At 33.7% G+C, this 21,529-nt stretch overlaps 1 protein-coding gene across 3 annotated transcripts; it reads right to left on the bottom strand.

Annotated features, from left to right (window-relative positions):
* ACTR10 (actin related protein 10) lies at positions 1-21,109 on the bottom strand. 3 transcript variants are annotated; one of them, XM_064485984.1, is made up of 14 exons: positions 20,924-21,084; positions 19,817-19,864; positions 18,555-18,627; positions 16,584-16,666; positions 15,302-15,410; positions 14,786-14,893; positions 12,937-13,004; positions 12,591-12,670; positions 8,390-8,425; positions 5,864-5,943; positions 5,713-5,786; positions 2,663-2,744; positions 1,513-1,714; positions 1-424 (listed from the first exon to the last, which is right to left on the bottom strand). In XM_064485984.1, exons 3-14 carry the CDS (start codon positions 18,561-18,563, stop codon positions 243-245), a joined length of 1,113 nt encoding a protein of 370 aa, XP_064342054.1. In that variant the 5' UTR covers positions 18,564-18,627; positions 19,817-19,864; positions 20,924-21,084; the 3' UTR covers positions 1-242. The 3 variants fall into 3 exon arrangements, with proteins under 3 accessions (XP_064342054.1, XP_010975001.1, XP_010975002.1); XM_010976699.3 differs by lacking the exon at positions 19,817-19,864 and having other exon boundaries at positions 20,924-21,109; XM_010976700.3 differs by lacking the exons at positions 8,390-8,425; positions 19,817-19,864 and having other exon boundaries at positions 20,924-21,088.
* Between the last annotated feature and the right edge of the window lie 420 nt (positions 21,110-21,529).

The raw sequence follows: 21,529 nt of genomic DNA, 5'->3' as shown, positions 1-21,529 counted from the left end.
TTAAACAGCTTTACTATATTTTATTGACATAAATACAACTAATTTCATAAGCATCAGCTACCATTCTACTACTACACAAGAGAAATCAGAGTCAAAATAATTAAATATTAATGTGAAGAATAATTACAGAAAAGCTTTCACTTCTACTAGTCATCTCTAACAGCATCGCACATACTTTGTACAGTTTGCTTGTAACTGATTAGATATTTGAAATGAAGCAAAGCTGAATTCCAATCAAACTTTCATTTCTCAGTGGAAAATGCTCTCTTCATCAGAGGTGGCTGAGCTTTCCCGACATCAAACATTATTTCCAAAGGTGGGTTATTAAGAGAACACCAATCAGGTATACGGCCTGCCTGGTTATAACATTCCTTTGAGACTGAACGGCTCCCAAGTATGTCTTGCAGTGCTCCAAAAATAGCACCTGTGTGGTAAAAATATTTTTTCAGCCGAGATGAAAACTTACTGGAAAATTTTATGTACACATACATCCACTGCATTATACAAAAAGAGAGAACAGGTAAAATTCTGTAATGCATATTCACTCTTCAAAATAAAGTTGTTCTATATTCTCCATTTTGAATAATAGAGTAAGCCATAACTCTTGGGTTGAAAATAACTTAAATGGGCTAGATTACAGTGAAAATAAGTATTACTGTGTTTAGATGCAGGTGAGGTAGAGTAGGGTAGAAAGTATTTTCAACTCTGTGTAAATGCAATAAATAACACCCTTAGTTTTCTTGCCACAACTCTAAGATTATATGCCAATAAACAAAACAGAAGTGCAAAACCCAACACGCCAATCATACTATCCTAGAGTCTATGCTGAAGACCTAATGAAGACACACAAGGCAGTCTCAAAAAAATAACTTTGTAACTAAATCCACCTGTCCTAGATGAAAATACCATTTTGAGCAAATGCTACTTTTCAGGAAAGACTTGATTTTTCTCTCTGAATGATCCTGATACCCATTAACTGTAACTGCATCATAAAACATGTATCAGAACTTACACAAATATACACATCCATGATTGTTTTCTCTTCACAGTAGTCTCTTTATTAGGTTATTTCCCTATTTCAATAAAACTATCATTTCCTAAAACATTCAATGAACTCAGTCACAAAATAAAGTGTACTTATAAAATAAGAGATCAATTTTCATATAAGGCTCACAAAGTAGCTTTGGAAGGAATTAAAACGAATGTTTTGAGCAATGGTAGAAAAACTGGAATAAATGCACAGCTATCACTATTGCTATTTAGGATGACTAATTGGATACAGAAGTTTAAAAAAAATCAAAGTACAAAAGTCAAGAGAAATAGTTATATAATTTCAAAACTTAATAATTTAAGGGAAAGTCAATGTTCAAAGAAAATTATTTAATAATTCTATTAGTTTATTAAGTAGGCAATTTTGAACAATGAATCATCTATTCTAATACATTTATTAGTAATGTCATTCAGGAACCAATTACTATATAATCATTATTTTTTAAAAAACTAAATACTTACCTCCCAACCAGGCTACACAATTAGCCTTTGCAGGTGGAGTATGAATTCGGAATGTCTTGGTACCAAGTATTTTTTTATATTTTGGTTTTTCTACCAAATACCTTATCTCTGCAAGTAGTCTGTGGAGAAATCCTGGTAACATAGATGTACCACCTATGACTACCAAATTCTCTGCTAGTTGCTTCCTGGTGTCTATTGGGCACTATTAAAGACAAATAAAAAAAAAATTAACCTCAACTGTATAAATAATGCTTGACTGAATTTAAGAAAATATACAGATTATATATTACAAATTAAATAGGTGATGATTTTATTACAAGAAGGGCCACAGCAAGGTTTCTTTAACAAGGGAATTTTTCATGTGGCAAATAAATCACTGTAATAATAATATTACCATACACTTATATGGAACTTTAAAGATTTTAAAATCTGATAGTGTAGAATTTTAAATCCCACAGGGCATATAGTAGTAATATGGGAGTATTCTCATTTTCAGGGTAGAATGACTGAATTGAGCCAAGAATATGAGAATAAATAACTTTTCATTTCTTTTTTAGTAAGAAAAATACTTGGAAACCTAATTTTTCTAAGGTACTATCTTTACAGTATTATATCCAGAGCCAGTTGTTGAGTGGGAAGATAACATTCTTAGAAAAAATATGTTTCCATGTCAGTTCTAAGAATCAGGAATGTTAAAGTCCTTTACTGATGTTATGTTTTTCATAAAAGTCCCCCAGTAGAGCTGTAGAGGTAGATAATATCTTCCAAAGTGATAGTACTTTACACAGAGTTCTGTAATTCCATAGTCATTAAACAAAAGAGACATATTTTGGAATTCTGTGGAATTTAAAATTCAATACTATGCAAACCTGTATTTGAAGAAACTATAAGCCATACTAGGTATAAAATAAAAATCTGGTATCATTGTTATGGAAAAAGAACGCATGGTTATGTCCACTGAATGTATTACTCCTGGGTTTGAAATGTTGTGGATACCATATCTCAGTGCCAAAACTCAATAATTATAAAACGTAACATAAAAGCTAAAAAAAAATGTAACCAATGGCTAAAATTAAAAATATAGATGATTTGTAAATTTTCTCTAAAGGGCTATAGTCATAAATTGAAACCTTTCACAAAATAAAAATACCTGCATAAGGGAATCCAATATTAAAGTGGCAACTGATTTCTCTTCATTATCTTGTTCAAAAAGAATTTCCACAACTGAGTCTCTAATGAGATTAAAAACAGAGTGCTTTGTTAATATCACATAATATAATACAGTATACATCATTAGTCCTACCAACATATTTTTAAGTCCCAGTACTATGTTAATACAGAATAATGATTAAAACCCAAAGTGTTCACATTTGTAAACGACGAGAATAGCAGCACTTGCCTCACAGGTGTGGCAATGAAGACTCAATGAGTTAATAGAACAGCGCCTGGCACACAGAAGGTACTCCCTAAGTATTAGCTATAACTATTATTATGTATAGATTTACATATATTTTTTCCAGTTATACCACCTTAAACCTAATAACAGAAAAGGAGCGGAATTCTGTAAGTCAGTAGGATTCAACAGGCAGATCAGCAGTGGTACAAGAGATTTAAAAACAAACAAGACCCTCCCCTACCCAGTTCAAAGTATTTCTTTGTTTTTAAAAGTACATGGCAAAGACTGTTAGTTGCCTAATAAAGTATTCATTTTCCTATTCGTTCTCAAATTAAAAGAACCCTATTTTTGATAGCACAAAGAAAATCTCTGTCGTGATGAAATAATTCTGTATCTTGATTGTGGTGGTGGTAATTAAGAAAATCTACATATGATAAAATTACACAGAGCAATACATACATATTACACCAATGCCAATTTACTGGCTTTGATATTGTACTATATGTAAGATATATCCATTGAGAGAAATAGAGAGTACATGGGGCATCTCTACATTATCTTTGCAACTTCCTGTGAATCTATAACTATTTGAAAATAAAAAAAGATAAAACTCTATTTTTAATCTAGATACAATGCCCCTCACCAGTTGAAACACTATTTACCAGCGTCCCTTGAAACTAGATGTAGCTAAGTACCAGACAGTGAGACGGGAGGCAAAAGTAGTATGTGGGACTTCTAGAAAGTCTTCTTTAAAAGGAGAGGAAGTCTTTTTTTCTTTCCCTCCCTGGACTACTTGCTTGAAACATAGATGTAGTAGCTAATCCAGCAACCACCCTGGACCCCAAGGACAAGGACTATACCCCAAAGATTACAGACAGAAAGAAGTTTTGGTCTTTGATGGCAGCTGCCATACCATCCTTAGACTATCTACCTCTGAACTTCTATTGAATGATAGACAAATTCCATCTTGTTGATGTCACTATTTTCAGGTTTGTTTAAAAGGAAACCAAACTAAATCCTAATCAATGCAATACAAAACTATACATATACATACATTATTTTTTTAATTGGGATCAAACTATGCATACTACTTTAAAGTTTTTTTTGAATCTTTTTCAAAACAAAATTCTCTTCCTGAGACTCAACCTATTTGCTAACTGTCCATTTCATTAGTACAGTGTACTGAGGCCTACAGTATGTGAACACACAGCTAGTCAGTAACTTGCTGCTATGCCTGCACACTTTTGCTTCTACCAGTTGACATGAATGCTTACAAAGCATGTTTTCTTTTTCCAAATCTTTGTCAGTTGATTTGATATTGAAATAACATAATTTTACAATTATTACTTAACCAAAGAAATAAAAGGGTGGAAAATAAGTTGTTTTTTTCTATGTGAACTATGTTGAATGATTTAGAAAGAAAAATAATTTTAAAAATCTTTTTAATATAGGTAATACAACTGTAAAAGTCTAGGAGGATTCTGTACCAAGACTTTTTCACAAATAACTTTAAGTTCTCACCATACTTAAAAAAAAAAAAACCTAGAAATTATAAATAATTACTATTTTATGTAAATTTAATGGAAATCTAGAAGCAGACTTATCAAAGAAAAGGTCTTGGAAAAAAGTCTGGCAAATAAATTACTGGTCTGGACTGTATCTAGTTAGAAAATTTCAATGGAACTGGATTTTTTGGTAGGAAAAACATGTTAGCAAACAATTGTATATTAAATTGGTATGGAATGTGAGACACAGTGGTTTTTTATTTCCAGTGTATTTTCCTACTGTTATGTAGGCAAAAAGCTCCATATCAGTTGAATTTTCTTAAACAGATTTTCTTCTTGTATTCTGGGCTCCACTAAACAATCAGAAGAAAATTTTAAATAGTAAATTAATGAATACAACTTAAGAGGTAAAATGATAAAAAGTTACTACCAGAAAGTGTTACATTCTCACTTTTCTGTTTTCCCAATCTACTTTAACATCTGTATATTTATATTTATCCTTTTAGTATCTCAACCTTTATATTCATTATCTCAAAATCTAACAGGATCTTCTACATTTACATTATATTTCTTTTCTGTGTATTTCCGATCTAGTATTTTACAATGAAATTTTTATAGTATAAATTTTATATAGCTTGGGTATAAATAAAAATTACATTGTTACTGATATAACATTAGTCCTTGAAACTTATATTGTATCATCAGACCAAATAATGAATAATAAAAAGGTGAACTTTAGTAGTTAACTTGTCCTAAAAATTTAGTATATTTGGAAGAATGTATTCTTTTTAACAAGACAATTTTTTGCAGGAGTCAGTAAACTATGGCCTACAAGCCAAATCTAGCCTACTATCTGTTTTTTGCAAATAAAGTTTTATTGGAACACAGCCATGCTCACGTATTTACATATTGCCCATGGCTGACTTTGCATTCCAACTGTAGAGCTGAGTAGCTGCAACAGAGACCATATGGCCCCAAAGGCTAAGGTATTTTACCATTTGGTCCTTTACAAAAGTTTGATGAATCCTGTTTTAAGGTATCACACTTTATTCTCTGCCTCAAAGAATGGTTAGTTTCATTACTTAAATTAATTTGAATTACATTGAAGGACAGAAAAATGCATTATTTTAAAGTTTTAAAATATTAAAAAGTTGAATAATAAAACTAATCATGAATGATGAGGCTTAATGGAAAACACATAATTATTAAATCAGCAATATTAAAGTTTTATACAAATATTTTTAAAGGCCAAAAATTTATTTCAGTACATTATTTTGCTCATAAAAATTAAAGTCTAACCTGATTGATCCAAGGACATGTAAAATCTTCTCTCCATCTAATGGGTAGTCAACATTTGGGGGTGGTGAGGGGCGCTGAAATATAACAATCATAAGCATAAGTATGTAGTCATAAACTCCGAAAAAAAATTATATATTTATTTTTAACTTACCTCAGTATTCCCATCAATATTAAATTTCGCTCCTTGAATTTTTAGTCCACGCTTCAGATCACTAACAAAGCAAGTGCGCGCTTAAAGAAAAAGAGACATTGTTATGGTTTGTAATTGAGTTGTTTGAGTTAAAACAATTCTATTCAAGTGGACATGTTAATCATCTGTTCCCTCAGATTTTATAAACTGTCTTTAGTTAGCTTATGATAATTTATTCACAAATAAAATACCTTTTCATTCACTGAGGAATCATAAGATATGCTGCATTGTTTGTCTTCCATAAAGCCACATTAAAAAAAAAACCTTTGAGAAAATGAGTATGTTTTTTGGTATTCCTTGTGTAAAGAGTACCACAATAAACATGAATTTTAGCATCATGAAAATGTACCTCTTCTAACTGAACAGCACGTTTTTTTGAACCAGATTGACATTATATATCTATCTGATTCTTTTTAAAAAATCTTGATTGGTTAGAACATAAAACCACATTTTGGTCTTAGTTGCAATAACACTCCTCTGTTTAGGGTTTTTTGGCATGATTATTTTCTCCCTCTTGGCACACGTTATCACTTTTTATTTTTTACTTTGAATATTTATCCTTTTAAAGATTATTTCTGTTGCAAAGCACCTTTTACAATAAGCACCTTCAAATTATTTTCAGAAATAGGCAGGAATTAAACATTTTTTCAAGCAGAGACAAAACTGATGTTGAACACAAGAGATCTAATGCTTTGGTTGCTTACTTGCAAAACATGTTAACATAAACTTATATATTTGTTGAGAATCTACAATATAGCACAGGAAACTATATTCAATATCTTAACCTATAATGGAAAAGAATCTGAAAAAGAATATACATGTGTATATATACATATAAAACAGATCACTCTGCTGTATACCTGAAACATTGTAAATCAACTATACTTCAATAAAAAAGATCTACAATATATTAATATGCTAGACAATAACGTAGGTGCTCAAGTTACTTATGTATTTTATACTTTAAGTCCTCATAACTATCTAAGCAAGGTAAACACTTAAGACTTATATACTTAGCATAGGGAGGTGCCCTTCTTAAAAGAAACCAAATTCACTGAATTAAACATCCAAAAACAGATAAATTACACTTAAGGATTTTTAAATAATTGAAAAAATTTAGGTAATTAAACTACATGATTAACTGATATGAGTGTGTGAGAGTGTGTGTATGTATTGCATACTCGCTTTTAATAGAAGTGGGTTCCCATTGTACATATTATTCAGCACAAGTTTTTTCCCCGTAATATACTATGGACATCCTCCCAAATCAATACATCTAGCTCCTCCTTTTTAATACCTATATGGTATTCCTAATTATGAAGTCACCAAATTTTACCCAACATCCCCTCTTAGATGTGATGCACTTTCAGTTTTTACAAATATGCCAGAATGCTTTCCAAAAAGGTTAGTTTTAAATTCTTATTAATAGCAATATATTAAGTTTCCCATAATCTCAGGAATACTGAATGTCTATCTTTACAATTTTGTCAATCTGAGATGTTTCCCTGACCAATAGGAAAGTTAAACATCTTTTCACAAGCTGAAAGCTATATGGGAAGACACATTCCAAAGAGTTAACAACTATTATATCATAGGGGATAGGAGTGGAAGAAGGGAAGGGCAACTGTTCATTTCATTTGAGATATTTCTGTATTATTTGAGCTACTGCAATAAGCATGTGCAAATGACTGAAATTTTATAATAACCAAAGAAATTTTAGGCAATTATACCACATAACTAAGCAATATAATGAACAAGATCCATTTTGCAGCCTTCGCTCTAACCCTACCTATTGTGTGACACTGAACAAATAATTTAATATTTCAGGGACCCAGTGTACCAGATTATCTCCAGGTCCCATTTAACTCTAAAATCCATTATTGTCTAATTCTCTATTAAATATTCTAGAATATTAATTTTACTTGGCACTCTGAGTACTGAAGAATATTACATTTTAACTGCTTTTCCTTTTAGTGCAGCAAAATACCAGAAAACTCAATTTAAACATTATCATAAAAATACACTCTAACAGAGAAGTAACATATCTTATTAAAGTGCATCTAATATTCTTTCCTCAACAGTAGGATTTCTCAAGTCAGGAAAATGACTTTATAAAAATGTATTTATAAAAGGTATTTTAAAAACTAGAGTTAAAAAAATGCTTAACAACTTAAAATCAGTGGCTTTCATAAGCAATTTAACTGCTAATTCACACTGTGAAAACTGCTAATTCCCTGCTAACACTGTATATTCTATCATTTGAGTAGTTTCCTCAATAATACATCATAAATAATGCCAAAAGCTTCCATAAATCTGAAGAAAAACAAAAATATTTACTTTCATTATTCCACAGCTTATGTGTTAAATATTTTTAGGGTATTACATTATGGATTTAATATATTTTATATCTGTGTAAATACTTAGAAACACATGCCCTCCATATGAATACTTAATGATGAAGGGAGCAAAAATGGGAACTTAGCTTACCTTTAATGTCCTCTAAGACACCTTCTGGAATTGAACCTAAAACAAGTTTTATTTAGAACTTACAGAACTTTAATAATAAGCAGAAACAGTCTGTTAAATTGCATCCACATTTCCATTTTTCATTTCAGCAAAGTTAAAAAAAAAATACTATGATTTTTTAGGAGCCAAACAGAAAAATCAACTTTCCTTTTAGGGAAAAAACTTCATCATTCAAAGCCAAGCCAAAGTACAGACGCTGAAGCCAGATGTGTACAAAGTGCTACAGAATGTCACATACTCATAAATTTGATAAAAACAAGACCTTAAAAATATAGTAGAATAACTAGCATTGGATAGAAATTGACCAAGAAAATCTTTTCTACTGTAAAAAGATTTGTTGGTTATCTTATGCTCAAGTACTTGGAAGAAATGTAGGGCTCAAACATGAGCTATCTACTTTTCTTTTACAAAAAGTGAAGTTTCAAGTTTGCTTATCTTTCCTGTGATAATAAATGACCGTCAGTGACACGCCAACATAATACATATTTGTAAAAAGGATCACACACAGACTTAATTTTTTCCTTCACGGTGAAGGTGACATTTATCTATTCAAAGAAACCTATACACTACAGGAAGACTTTGGAAAATGGATGTTTGGATATTTTACCATTGTTACGTGATTTTGTTGTCAACAAATCTAGTTTTCTGAGTCAGACTCAGAAACAAAATTTTAAATTTAATCCAAATTTAAAATCTTCTAAACTTGGAATTTTTAACTCACTGTTAAGTATGTAAAAATATTACAAGAACAGATTATTTACATCAAGGAAGACAGAAATTTATAGCTACTAAAGGAATCATGATATAATAAGGGTAATCAGGTACTTCTTCCATCTGGATCTACACATCTTGTCAGCTATATCTTTAAGTTATGACAGCCACTGAAACTAAGAATTAAAATAAACGTAAAAACTACACCTTCAAAATCTAAGGCTATAACCTTTACAAAATAATAAACAGTATTTAGTCACATTGCTTTTTTGTGAGGGAGCAAAAAATTATACCATTAGTAAATATGACTTTAGAATTATTATTTTACATTTACTATACTGCCTTTTTCAAATTCTTCCTATGGTGTTTCATAACACAGTAATAATGATACATATATAGTTCATAAATAAATATAAATATAAATATGTAGTGAAGGTACATACTCAACATTTTTTTTACTGATAGGGCCAGTCTGTAATCAAAAAGTTTGAAGACTCCTGTCGTTAAATGTTAAACTTTATCTCACAGGAGGATAAAGATTTCCAAAACTGGCTTTAAGTCTGGCTACAAACAGATGAGAGAAATGTAACTAGATTATAAGAACCTACAGTTTAAGAATAAGTGCTAAAAACCATAACATTTCACATCTGCTATACTCTCTAGGAATATTCAAATAAATTCCTACATGTGCCAAAGACATTTGGTAATCTGAAAGCAGTTTTCTTTAGGCAACATGGAAAGCAAGCTTGAAAATAAAGGGCTTATTTTAGCTAGGAGTAGATGCTGTTTTGGGAAAGGGCTTCTCAATCTTAGTGAATGATCACAGCCCATTTAAACTCTGCAAACGAGGAGAAGAAACAAGAGGAATGCCAATGGCTCTGACTTTGAAAAATCATATTTAAATTTCAGTTAATTTAGGAGAACAAGAAGTATAATATTTTGTATATAATTTACATTTAAATTGTGCACTTTTCAAATCAATGTACTTAGGGTAGTCTTCATAAGTTGGTATACTCATTCCTTTTTGAACTTAGGTTCTAAATACTAATTGAAAGAGGCTCATTCAGAGTTCACTTCAGGACACCTAAGTATATGTAAGACCTGTATCTAATCTTTGCTAAGGAACCTTGACAAGAGATACTTTACGTGTATCTGCATTTCTGATTCTCCTAAACAGATCCTTCAGCGAACAGTGGTATGATTTAATTCCTCAACTAGTAGGACTGCAACGCTAACTATCGCAGACTCAGATCTGGGGGCATATGAGAGGGAAAGACTAGAATCAGAGTGCAAAATGGTTGGTTAAAGAAAGGGTGTTCAAGAACATACAGTTCAGAATTTTAAGGAAATGTCAGGGTCAGTTTTAAAGAAGACCTTTATTAAAACTGCCTTGGGCTTTTCCTCCCTTGGATCGGCCCACCTCCTGTTCTTGGAGGTGTATTTTTCCTTTTCTAAATAAATCTTTTAAAATTCTTCACTACACAATGCACTGTCTTCCAACTGTAGACTTATCTTTCATGTATGACAAGAACTGAGGTCTTTACCTTTTGGGGTAACATTTTTTGGTCCATGACTCGGACTGTGGTTAGTACTTTGCGTGGTGGCCACAGCAACCTTGGATTTCCCCATTCTCCCTCTTAGTTTACTTTTCTATATTCTAACCTAATCTCTCCTCTCTCTCTCCCTCTCCCTCAAAAAGAAGAAAGAAAAAAAAAATGTTGGGATGCTACACTAAACTAATTATCTTTGGATATCTTTTATAAACTGTCATCATGATACCTAAAAAGGTAACAAAGTTTATCTGGAATAGAAAAATAGCAATCTCATCTACAATGAAGAATGCTATTATCTTAACTACTTAAAGAACCACAGAAAAACACTATATGCAAGGATAAATGTCCTAAAAAACCCGCCTTTCTCTTTGCAACATTTATTCAGACTATACTAGGTGCTATACTAGGCGCTACAGATTGAGAAATAAATAAGACAGGGATTTCCAAAGGCTAACGAAGGAAACAAGTAAGTTAACAGACAAATGAGACTATGTCATATGTGCTATAATAAATACTGCTGAGGGTGTAACAGAGAAGGAAGCAATTTATTCTGCTTAGGGAAAATGAGGAAGGCTTCACAATTAAGATGACATTCCGGCTCAGTCATATAGAGGGATCAAAAGCCTAAACAGGTAAAGAAAAACATCCCAGGTAAAGAAATAGTATAAATGAAGGCAGAGGACTGTGGAAGAACTACAGTGCAAGGACTACGGCCTAGAACACCGTATGAAACTTACTGTAGCTGAAGTAAGGTGCAAAGGGCTGAGTTTAGTAGTCAAAGCTAAGAGGTAGAGTAAAGCCGGATTGTGAAGAAACATGCATATCAAACAGATAATTTGAATTTTAACCTGTGGGGGTCAGCAAAAATTCTCAAGCAAAAGAGCAATGTAATCAGATTTGTTTTCTGAAAGTTATTCTTGGCAACAATGTGAATTAGACTGGATCAGTCCAAAGAGTAGGCTCCTATAATAACGCAAGCAAGAAGCAATGAGGGACTAGTTTCAAATGTCTTTTTTTTTCAGATGATAGAAAAAAACAGATGTTGTGGATGACAGAAAAAAAGAGATGAAAAAGAGATTTCTAAGGGAGAACTGAAAGATTGATAACTCCCATTTTCTAAAATAGAATGTAAGGAAGATGTTATCTTTATCTAACAATGATTTTTTTTTAATTATTTTGTTTTGGTGGTGGTGGGGAGGTAATTAGGTTTGTTTATTTTTAGAGGAGGTACTGGTGATTGAACCCAGGACATTATGCATGCTAAGCATGCACTCTACCACTGAGCTATACCCTCCCCTCTCTAATGATTTGTTGAAACAAATCTAGGGGAGGAGATAATGTTTACTTTTGGAAGTCTTAAGTTTGAGGTGCCTAGAGGCATGCCTAGTTTATATCTAATAATCAGCTGGATATAAGAAGTTTAGAAAAACGGTCAGGCCCAGTGATACACTTGAGCATCAACAGCATAGATATATAGCTGAAGTTATGGGAACAGAAGAGATCACGTTTAGAAAGCCAGTAGGAAGAAAAAGGAACAAAAAACAAATTCCTAGAAGAGTAACAGCAAAGAAAGTAAGAGCAGAGGAAACTAAGAAGGAATACTTGGAGAAATTAGAGGATACCAGAGAACACCATAAAGGTGAGTCCTGAAAGCCAAGGAAAGAGACAATATCAAGAGTATATGATAATCCACAATGTCAGAAGTTCTAAAAACAACAATTAAAATTCACCTATTGGATTTGGTGATTAATAGCTCAATGATGACTTTATAATTGAAGCCATGACATTAGAGTGATGTGGGGAAGAGAATAACTATGCAACAGAGCACAAAAAAAAAATGAGCTGAACATTGAAAAAGGAATGCAAAACCACTGTTAAAAAGTTTAAAATGAGTTTACCCATCACAGAGGGAAGGCTCTGTTCTTTAGCAGCACTGGTGTCAACAGTACATTGTTCCAACAGTTGAGTTTCCAACTCTCTGAAGATAGAAAGAAAGTTACTGGAATTAAAATCTTACAACTGATACGCTTTTCTTATTTAATACTTTTGCTTCATAACAGATCATGATACTTTAAATAAAAGTAGTTTTACCCTCAAAAGATGAATATAACTCAAGGCTAATGAGGAATGCAGTAAATAACATTGAATTTCCATATTACAACCCTCTATTGATCACTGTCAAAAAATTAGCATCTGTTTTTGGGGCATAAGTGAGGCAAATGTGCTAAATGCCAAGAAACTTACTTGTGAAGGGCTTTTCCTCCAAGGGGGAGTGCTCCCCAACAATTTAGTACTGGGATTCCTTCATATATCTACAAGGTAGTCAAGGATATTACTATTTTAGGAGATAAAATGTGTTTTCCTCAATATTTCCCTCACCTCTGCACTACTGTTCTAAATCAGCTTGGATGCCAAAGTTTTATTTCTCATTTTTAAAAGAGTTACAGAAAAATCAGTCTTTTTTGATATTCTTCTCCAACGAAAACAGTTAAACATACACACACAGAGAATTCATTAGTTAGAGCTAGGCTGTCCAATAAAGTAGCCACTGTCCACATGTGGCTACTGTGCACTTGAAATGTGGCTGATCTGAATTGAGATGCACTGTAAGAATAAACTATATAGCAAATTTAGATAATATAAAAAACCCTGTAAAACATCCCTAATTGTTTGTTGATTATATATTGAAATGATAATATCTTAAATATATTGGGCTAAATAAAATATACTACTAATTTCAACTCTTTCATTTGTACTTTCAAAACTGTAGTGCCTAGAAAAATTTTAAATTACGTGTATGTCTCACACTATGTTTTTATTAGAGATAACAGGATAGTGGACAATATTGTACTGTGAGTTTGCTACATTACTTCACATATTTTTTGCTGATGTTTTTTAAGTACAATATTTATGAAAAGGAAAAAAGTATATTGGTAAGAGCATTGGCTTTGGAGACAAAGACAGGTTTATATATAGGCGTATGCTTCTATGATCTTGGGTCAACTACCTATCTCAACTTTCAACAATCTTATTTACATAATGAGGAGAATAATACCTATGTTGCAGGGTTGTTATGAGACTTATACACAAAATACTTTATATTTAAAAAATTATTGCCTAACTTAGTTCCTTAGGAGCTAATGATTCTTGATTTTCTTCCCATGAGTATTTCTAATAAAGTCACATGCAGATCTCAAAAACTGCAAGTCATGCATTTATGTACTTTAACCTCCTTTTCAAATGCAGCAAATGTCCACTATAACATTTCTAAGAGACACTGACCTATACTCTGCTTAAACTCTTCTAATGACAAGGAATGTACCAGTTTATGGTCAGTAATTTCATTTGGGGACAGTTTAAATTACTAGAGAGTTCTTCCCAATAGCAAATATAAAAACTGAGCAAGTTGCTATGTGCCATACTTTACATACATTACATGACTCACTCAAGTCACACAATGTCCCTATGAAGTGGAATTTAATCCCATTTTATAAATGAGGAAATGAGGCCAAAAGAGATTAAGCTATTTGACCAATATCATACAACTAGCGAGAAGCATAGCTGAGATTTACATGTATGTGTGTATTTGATTCCAAAACCCAAACTCATAAACCCTATGTCATTCTGTATCCATGACAGCCTTAGGAGATAGAAAAAATATGTATTTACTTTTCCACAATGAGCCCTTCAGCTATCTGAAGGCAGATTTCATGTCCCAAATAAGTTTTAATTTTTCTTGGTTTAACTTTCTCATTTCAGTTTCTCCTAATTATTCTTCACATGATCTCTTCTTAGAACTTGACTATCCTAGTCAACTTCTTTAACACATCCTAATTAGCTGATGTTCCTCTTAAAAACTGAACATAATAGTCACAAGGTCTGATCTCTGGAGTATACACTGGGACCAAGTCATATAACAATTTCTACAAAAAATAAATTTAAGTCTCACAATCCTATGAATTTTTTCCACATATTTCACATTTGTACATGATAACCCAAAATAGTTTGATGCAATAAAAACAATCTGTAATAAGCCTAATTATTTTAAAGTAGAGTAAAAACTGCCAAATTAGCTGGTTCACAGAAAAGATACAGGTAACACCAGGCTTTCCCTATATCCACAATCCAGGACCATGGCAGAGTTTATCCCAAGTGTAAGAAGAGCCATTAGATGACTTGGAGCAAGCAGGACAGATGGAACCTAGAAAATAACAAATCCAAAACAACAATAGCAACAATAAAACCAGAATGAATGTTAGTAGTTGAAGGTATTCTCTTACATTTCAAATATATTTGAAAAAATTCATAGTTATATTACAGTACCTATTCAACCATTTTATGGCACTTAATTAAGAACTAGTTTGTTGATTTATTTGAATATACACAATAATCGAAATATACTACAATAAATAAAAACACTCTTTAAATTCTCTAAGTTGTTTCACTCTGAAATGACATTATGAAGCACTTTTATTAATTCAGTTCTCTCTCTTTTGGAGAGATTCTTGACTTTATTCATGCAGTTTATATTATGAACTACATTTTTAAAACATTACAATATAGTAGTTAAATTAAACTGAAGAACCACAAAAATCAACAAAACAGGTACCTCAAAATACTTGAAAAGAACACGAGCAAGTGTCTCTCTGAAATGGGAAGGACACAATACCGACTCAATAACCACAACTCTGCGGTCTCTGGGATTCACCAACAGATGCCTGAAAAGTGATGGTTTTGTTTTTAAAAGTAAATAAAAGTTTGTACTTATATTGGTACATAATGCAACTTGTTAATAAGATTAGAGAAATCATACCACCTTCGCTTAAGAAATTTTATGACAAAATGACATCTTTATTCAGAAAAGATAGTTAAAACATCCTTGAGCCTATTTTACACCCAACCGTTTGTGCCTCTCATGCCCCAACCCCTATATTGCCTCCCCTCACCCACTGGTAACCTCGTTTGTTCTCTGTATCTGAGTCTGCTTCTTTTTTCATATTTGGTAGTTTGTTGCATTTTTTAGATTCCAATTATAAGCCATATCATACAGTATTTGTCTTTCTCTGTCTGGCTTACTTCAGTTAGCATAACCCGCTCTAAGTCCATCCACGTTGCTGCAAGGGGCAAAATTTTGTTTTTATGGCTGAGTAGTATTCTGCTGTGTATGCATATACCACAGAGAGACAATGTTTTTGACCTCTTACCATGTGCCATGCACTGTGTCAGGAAATTTATATCTATTAACTCAATTATCTCAGAAAACAAAAACTACAGCCTATCATGAATACTAACTTGAGCCATTAAAAAGATATTTTCTTTTTTTAGGCTACAAAAGTAGTGTACGCTCACAAGACTCCAATTATAGAAGTTTATAACTTGGAAAATATAAAAATATCTTACATTTCTGCTATCCAGAAACTACCACTTAGAGTAGTTTGTATATCTTCGTTATTGTGTATATATACGCATACATTTTAACAGAAATACTCATTCCATGGATGTTGTTCTACAACTTGTGTTTTTTAAATTATCAAAATATCAAAATAACTAACTAAATAAATAATCATAGTATCTAAGACATCTTTCTGTATCAGTACATACAGATAAAGAAATCTTCTTAAATGACAATGTATTGTTTTCTTATATGGATGTACAATAATTAAATTATCCAATTCCCTTTATTAATGGACATTTGATTTGTTTTCAGTATTTTCTTATGCTTGCCAGTTTTCTAGTCTTCAAATATATTTTTGAAAAGACTGAAAATAAGAAAGTTAAAATGGCAATGGCCGTTAACCTTTTTTTTTTTGTCATTAGAAATAATACAACCAAATACAACCTAATGATGGGCATTAGGAAAAGCTGGCGAGAAAAACACAATTGCATTTTACCTGAAATACAGGATGTGGATGAATTCCTTGAGGTAGGAATATAATTCTTCTGTATTGATATTATATTGTACAACTTTGATAGGCTATAAAAAATTAAAATGATTTATTAATTTATAATAATAAAATAATCTCAAATTAAAACATGCTTTAATTACTAATGGATTTTCTGGTAGTCAATCAAAAGCAATTTGAATTGAGAGTAGATGCAAACATTAAAAATAAATTAATCACTTAAATTAGAAATCTTCAAGAACTGGTATGTCCAAGATGATGAAATGTTTTGGTTTATGGGGATAAAGGTGTATCCATAGTAAGTAAAGAGCTGTGCTCATCACATTTTTCTTCCATCTGACATCATTTGGCAGCACTGATAAAAATCAGCATCGATTAAAAAGCATCAAAGGCTTCCTCAAGAAGCAGACTTGGTTCAGTCCGTGTTAGTCACTCCCAAAGCACTGACACCTTCCCTTTTGTAGTATCACCCCACTTAATTACTCGTAAAATGTCTACTTTCCCATTAGACTGCAAGCTCCACAGGGCAAGAACTATTTCTGGCTTGCTTATAATATATCCTCCTTCAATTGATACAGTGTCAGGCACCAAGTACATAGCTCGTAAGTATGTGTAGCAAAAATGAAAACATGCAGCATTAGCACTGAAACAGTATATGCAAACGCTAATGAACTATGGGTGCCACGTCAACACTAATACATCAAAAGAGTTTCATTCACTGTACTCTGCTCCAACATGTGCTTTTATGAAACGAAGTATGCTCATATTTGTTAAATAAGGGAATGACGTCCTTATTATACGAAGGTTGTAGAGTTCATATTAGGCGAAAGGAGCTGAAATTATGATAGTGAGTTATAACCATTATCAACTCAGTGGCCAAAATAGGCATTCTCTCAGACCTATTTTTAAAAAGTTTAAATGATCTTGTGTACCAAGGGCTCCAGTACCAGAGTGGACCCATACAAGACTCTTTATCAGGCTGCATATCCTCCTGGTCCCACCTTAACAATAGCCCAAGGGACTCAGAGCTCACTTTTCTCTGCACTGTCGCAGTAACCACTAAGCAATGGTTTCAATTATTTCATTTGATTTTAAATGTCCCCAAGAGAGCCTCCAGCCAGTTAGTCACACCTCAAAACTATTTCAATTTTTTTTTCCCTAAGGTATTAATTTTTGTTTTTGCTACTGCTCGGATTACAAAGTTCAAATGGTTTTATATGGTCTGCTCCAACCCTATTTTTCCCAAAAATCTTTTTTTGTTTGTGATCTAAAAGAGGTTTTTCAGGAATGCAAATAGTAAGTTATGATAGAAAAATCTATATTTGATTTTAACAGGTGAATTTTGTGGCATGCAAAAATATTCTTTCTATTGTTCTACAATTCCTAATCTGCCAAATGAGCTCTGGCAAGAAACTTTTCTTTAAAAAAATTTGTTTTTCACAGGTCTTCTGAATTACAGATAAAGAAATGATGACCTGGCTTATACTTTAAACAGGGTAAGAATAAAGTGATTCTATAATTACATTACAAGGCTTATGCAATTACTATACTAAGGTTAAAAGCTTTTTCTTAAAATTACATAATTCCATTTATATAAATTGTATAGAAAAGGCAAATTTACAGAGACAGAAAGAACATCAGTGGTGGGCTGAGGGTGGGACATGGGATTAACAAACAGGCATTAGAGATCTTACTGTGATAAAAAAAAGTTATAAAACTGGACTATGGTGATGGTTGCACAACTAGATATATTTACTAAAAATCACTGAATTGTACACCTAAAACAGGTAAATTTTCTGGTATGCAAAATTAAACCTGAACAAAGATTCAAAAAAGTTTTCTTGGACTATGATCGTAAGCTATACATTTCGTTCTGTTCTAATCAATCTTACTTAAAGTCACATTTTAAAATATTTTACATTATGGCATTTATTTTGCTAATTTGTTAAAAAAAAATACCTTAGGCATGCCAGCTTTTTTTATCACACTAGGAATTATGCACCTTGGACCAGTTTCTCCTGCAAATCCACACCTGCAAATAAATAGAAAATTGAAACATTCAACTTACTATAACATTCTTTCTGTATATTTTTCATAGAACAACTTTTTCTGTATGTTTCTAAGCAGTGGTCACAAAAACATCTAGAAACATCCCTGATGCGTTCAAAGGGACAAAAAAACCTTAGGAAAAGTTAATACCGTCTATTCATAATTGTGTATAAAGGTAAAAAATAAACTAGTTTCAAATTAATGACAGTAAAATCAATGAATTATTTTAGGGTAGCCTTTACTTTTTTTTTTTCTTCAGTTTTTAATTTTACTTAAATTTTAGGTAGCACATCTCTACAACCCTGGATCTATATTCCATTATGTGACTTCATTCCTATAATTCATGTTACTCATAATTCCATCATTCTAATATTATTAGTTTCACATTGTTGTGTTTCTTTTGGTCTATTTTTTAAACTATGCATATTTGACATAATTATAATCACACTTTTCATACATCATGAACTCATACAATAAGCTTCTGCCCATATTATTAAGTCTTCATTCTATCATTTTTTAAATTGCATAATATTTCACCGTTTTTTAAAACTATTCTCCTCTCTTGAGTATTTAAGCATTTCCAATTCCGTTTCATGTAAAATAAAACTTTGCTGAAGAGTTGCTAAAAAGGACTACAATGTAAGTTTATTCTTTTTTTCCCCCCACACTGGGAGACTTAATTTCATTGTTTTAATCAAAACATTCCATGACGGATTGCCTTAAATACTTTCTGAGGCCTCACTGATATGATACCTATATGGGAGGGGAAGCCCATTACCTTGTGCCTCAAAAACAGTTTGGTATAACTAATGACATGCAAACACAATTTGCAAAAGCAGAGCATTATCACAATATAATATGAAAAAGGTTGGTTGAGGAAATAGATTTCACATTTAGCAAATAGATTCCACAAGTTTATTCTTAACATTCTCTCTTCTTGTCTTCCTGGTTTTCAGTACTGATCTCCTCCTATTCCCAAATAGCTCTCTCCATCTTCTATTAGTCACATCTCCATGTTTACTTGTACCAGTGCTCCTTAAATTCCCCAGGATGCAACCCACCGGTTGGCTGCATAAATTCACCTTATCACCCTCCTGTTGTCTTTGTCAATAATCATTCTCCTATATAGTAACCTTCCACTTCTCATTTCCTCAGCATATTCAAGTAATTACCTTTGGGTGTCAGCTTCAAGGTAATTCTACGATGCTATTAAAATAAACCTTTAAAAATAAATAGGAAAATATAAATATGGGAGGATCATGCATAGAACAGTAAGAGGATGTCAGGAACCAAGGACTATGTTTTATCCAATTCTCGATCACCTGAAGTCCAATTCTTAAACAGGCTCTTCTGACTACTTACTCAACAAATAGTTATTAAATACATACTATGTGTTCAGCACTGTTCAGAAATACATAGCAAATTTTCAAATGTTTCCGTTTCAGACATGTAAGATGCAATTCTGTCACTCTCCTTCTTGAACTCAGTACAAGGGCTCTCAACCTGGAGTCCAAAAACCACTGTGCTGATTCACCAGCCTTCGAAATCGTGTGCAGGTATTTTAAGGTTTGTGTGGCTTTCATTTCATTTGTGGCTTTCATTCGGTCGTCAAAGGGATTTTTGCCATCTGAAAAGTTGAGAGCCACTACTCCAGTGTTTACAAGTTGCCTTTTAAAACATGTTAAATTTCCTAATCGAAGAGTTGGAGGTGGGGGGAGGGTGGTGCAGCAAAAGACCTCTGGAGTCTTTTATTTATAGGGTTTCACTTCTTCATGCGTTCAGTCTCCCTCAATCGATTTCCTACTCTTTGAAAGCAATAGACCTGTCTTACACATATTTGAACTTCCAGCACCAACAGAAGCTCTGTTCACTAAAATTTAATAATGAAGGTTGTCATCAAGTATTACAGTTCGGCCGCCCCTTCCTCAGCAGACAAGCCTAGGGTAAGCGGGGTCTCGGTTCGCTGTCATCCCCTGCATGGATGACCCCGAAGGGTCCGTTCAGTTTCGGGTGATGACCCGGGGCGGCAACAAAGGCAATTCTCCTGAAGCCTCCTGGGCCTCTCCAGGAATCAGAACCAGACCGCCCACCGGATCCTCGGGATTCGCATCGCCCACCGTGGAAGTAACAAGGGTCGTTATTTGCGGCGATCCCGAGGGAAGAAAAGGAGACGTAAAAAGCCGCTCCTAGAGCCTGCGATGAGGGCCCGGGCTGGGCCTGGGGCTCAGCTACCCGCCCTCCCCCACGGGACGACCGCAGCCAGCGCTGCGGCCACTCACTTGGTAAAAGCCTCTCCCAGGTCTATCACGACCGCCGTTTTCTCCCCGCCGCTCCCCAGGCCTTCGTACAGCGGCATGGTAGTAAATACGCCGGTAAGAAGGAGGGCGCGGACTCGGCGGCCAAAAGATCTCGGCTCTCGGGGGGCGGGGCCAGAGCGACGGCGCTCGAGCCGCGGCGACGGCGGGGGCCTTGTGTGGTCGCGGCGCGCCAGGCTCGGGCTGTCCCAGGCTGTGCCTCATTCCGTGTGGGTCTCGAATCCTGGCAGGCACCCCTGTCTGGGGGACTAGGGAGGAAGGGGGATTAGGGAGGAAGAGGCGCGGGCGGCTGCTGATCAGAATGTGGGAACTCAGAGAGCCGAGGCGATTAGGCGCGCAGGGCACCCCGTGTTGGGGCGGAGCCAACGCTGGGGACCTTCCCCTGGACACGCCCTCAAGTGGCTCTCGGGGCTGAGGTCCTTCGGCTTATTTCTGTGGTCAGGTTTTCCGAGAGTGCTCCACGCTATGGCTGCTGAGAGAAAGGACAACCCAAAAAGCTTTGATCTGTGCGGTCTCGGGGCACAATTCTCTGTGCCAGGTGTTTTGCCTATCATTAATTCTTCTCAAGAA

This window comes from Camelus dromedarius, chromosome 5 (assembly GCF_036321535.1).
Source record: "Camelus dromedarius isolate mCamDro1 chromosome 5, mCamDro1.pat, whole genome shotgun sequence".
In the NCBI taxonomy this organism is placed as follows: Eukaryota; Metazoa; Chordata; class Mammalia; order Artiodactyla; family Camelidae; genus Camelus; species Camelus dromedarius.
This window is presented reverse-complemented; position numbering and strand designations above follow the sequence as displayed.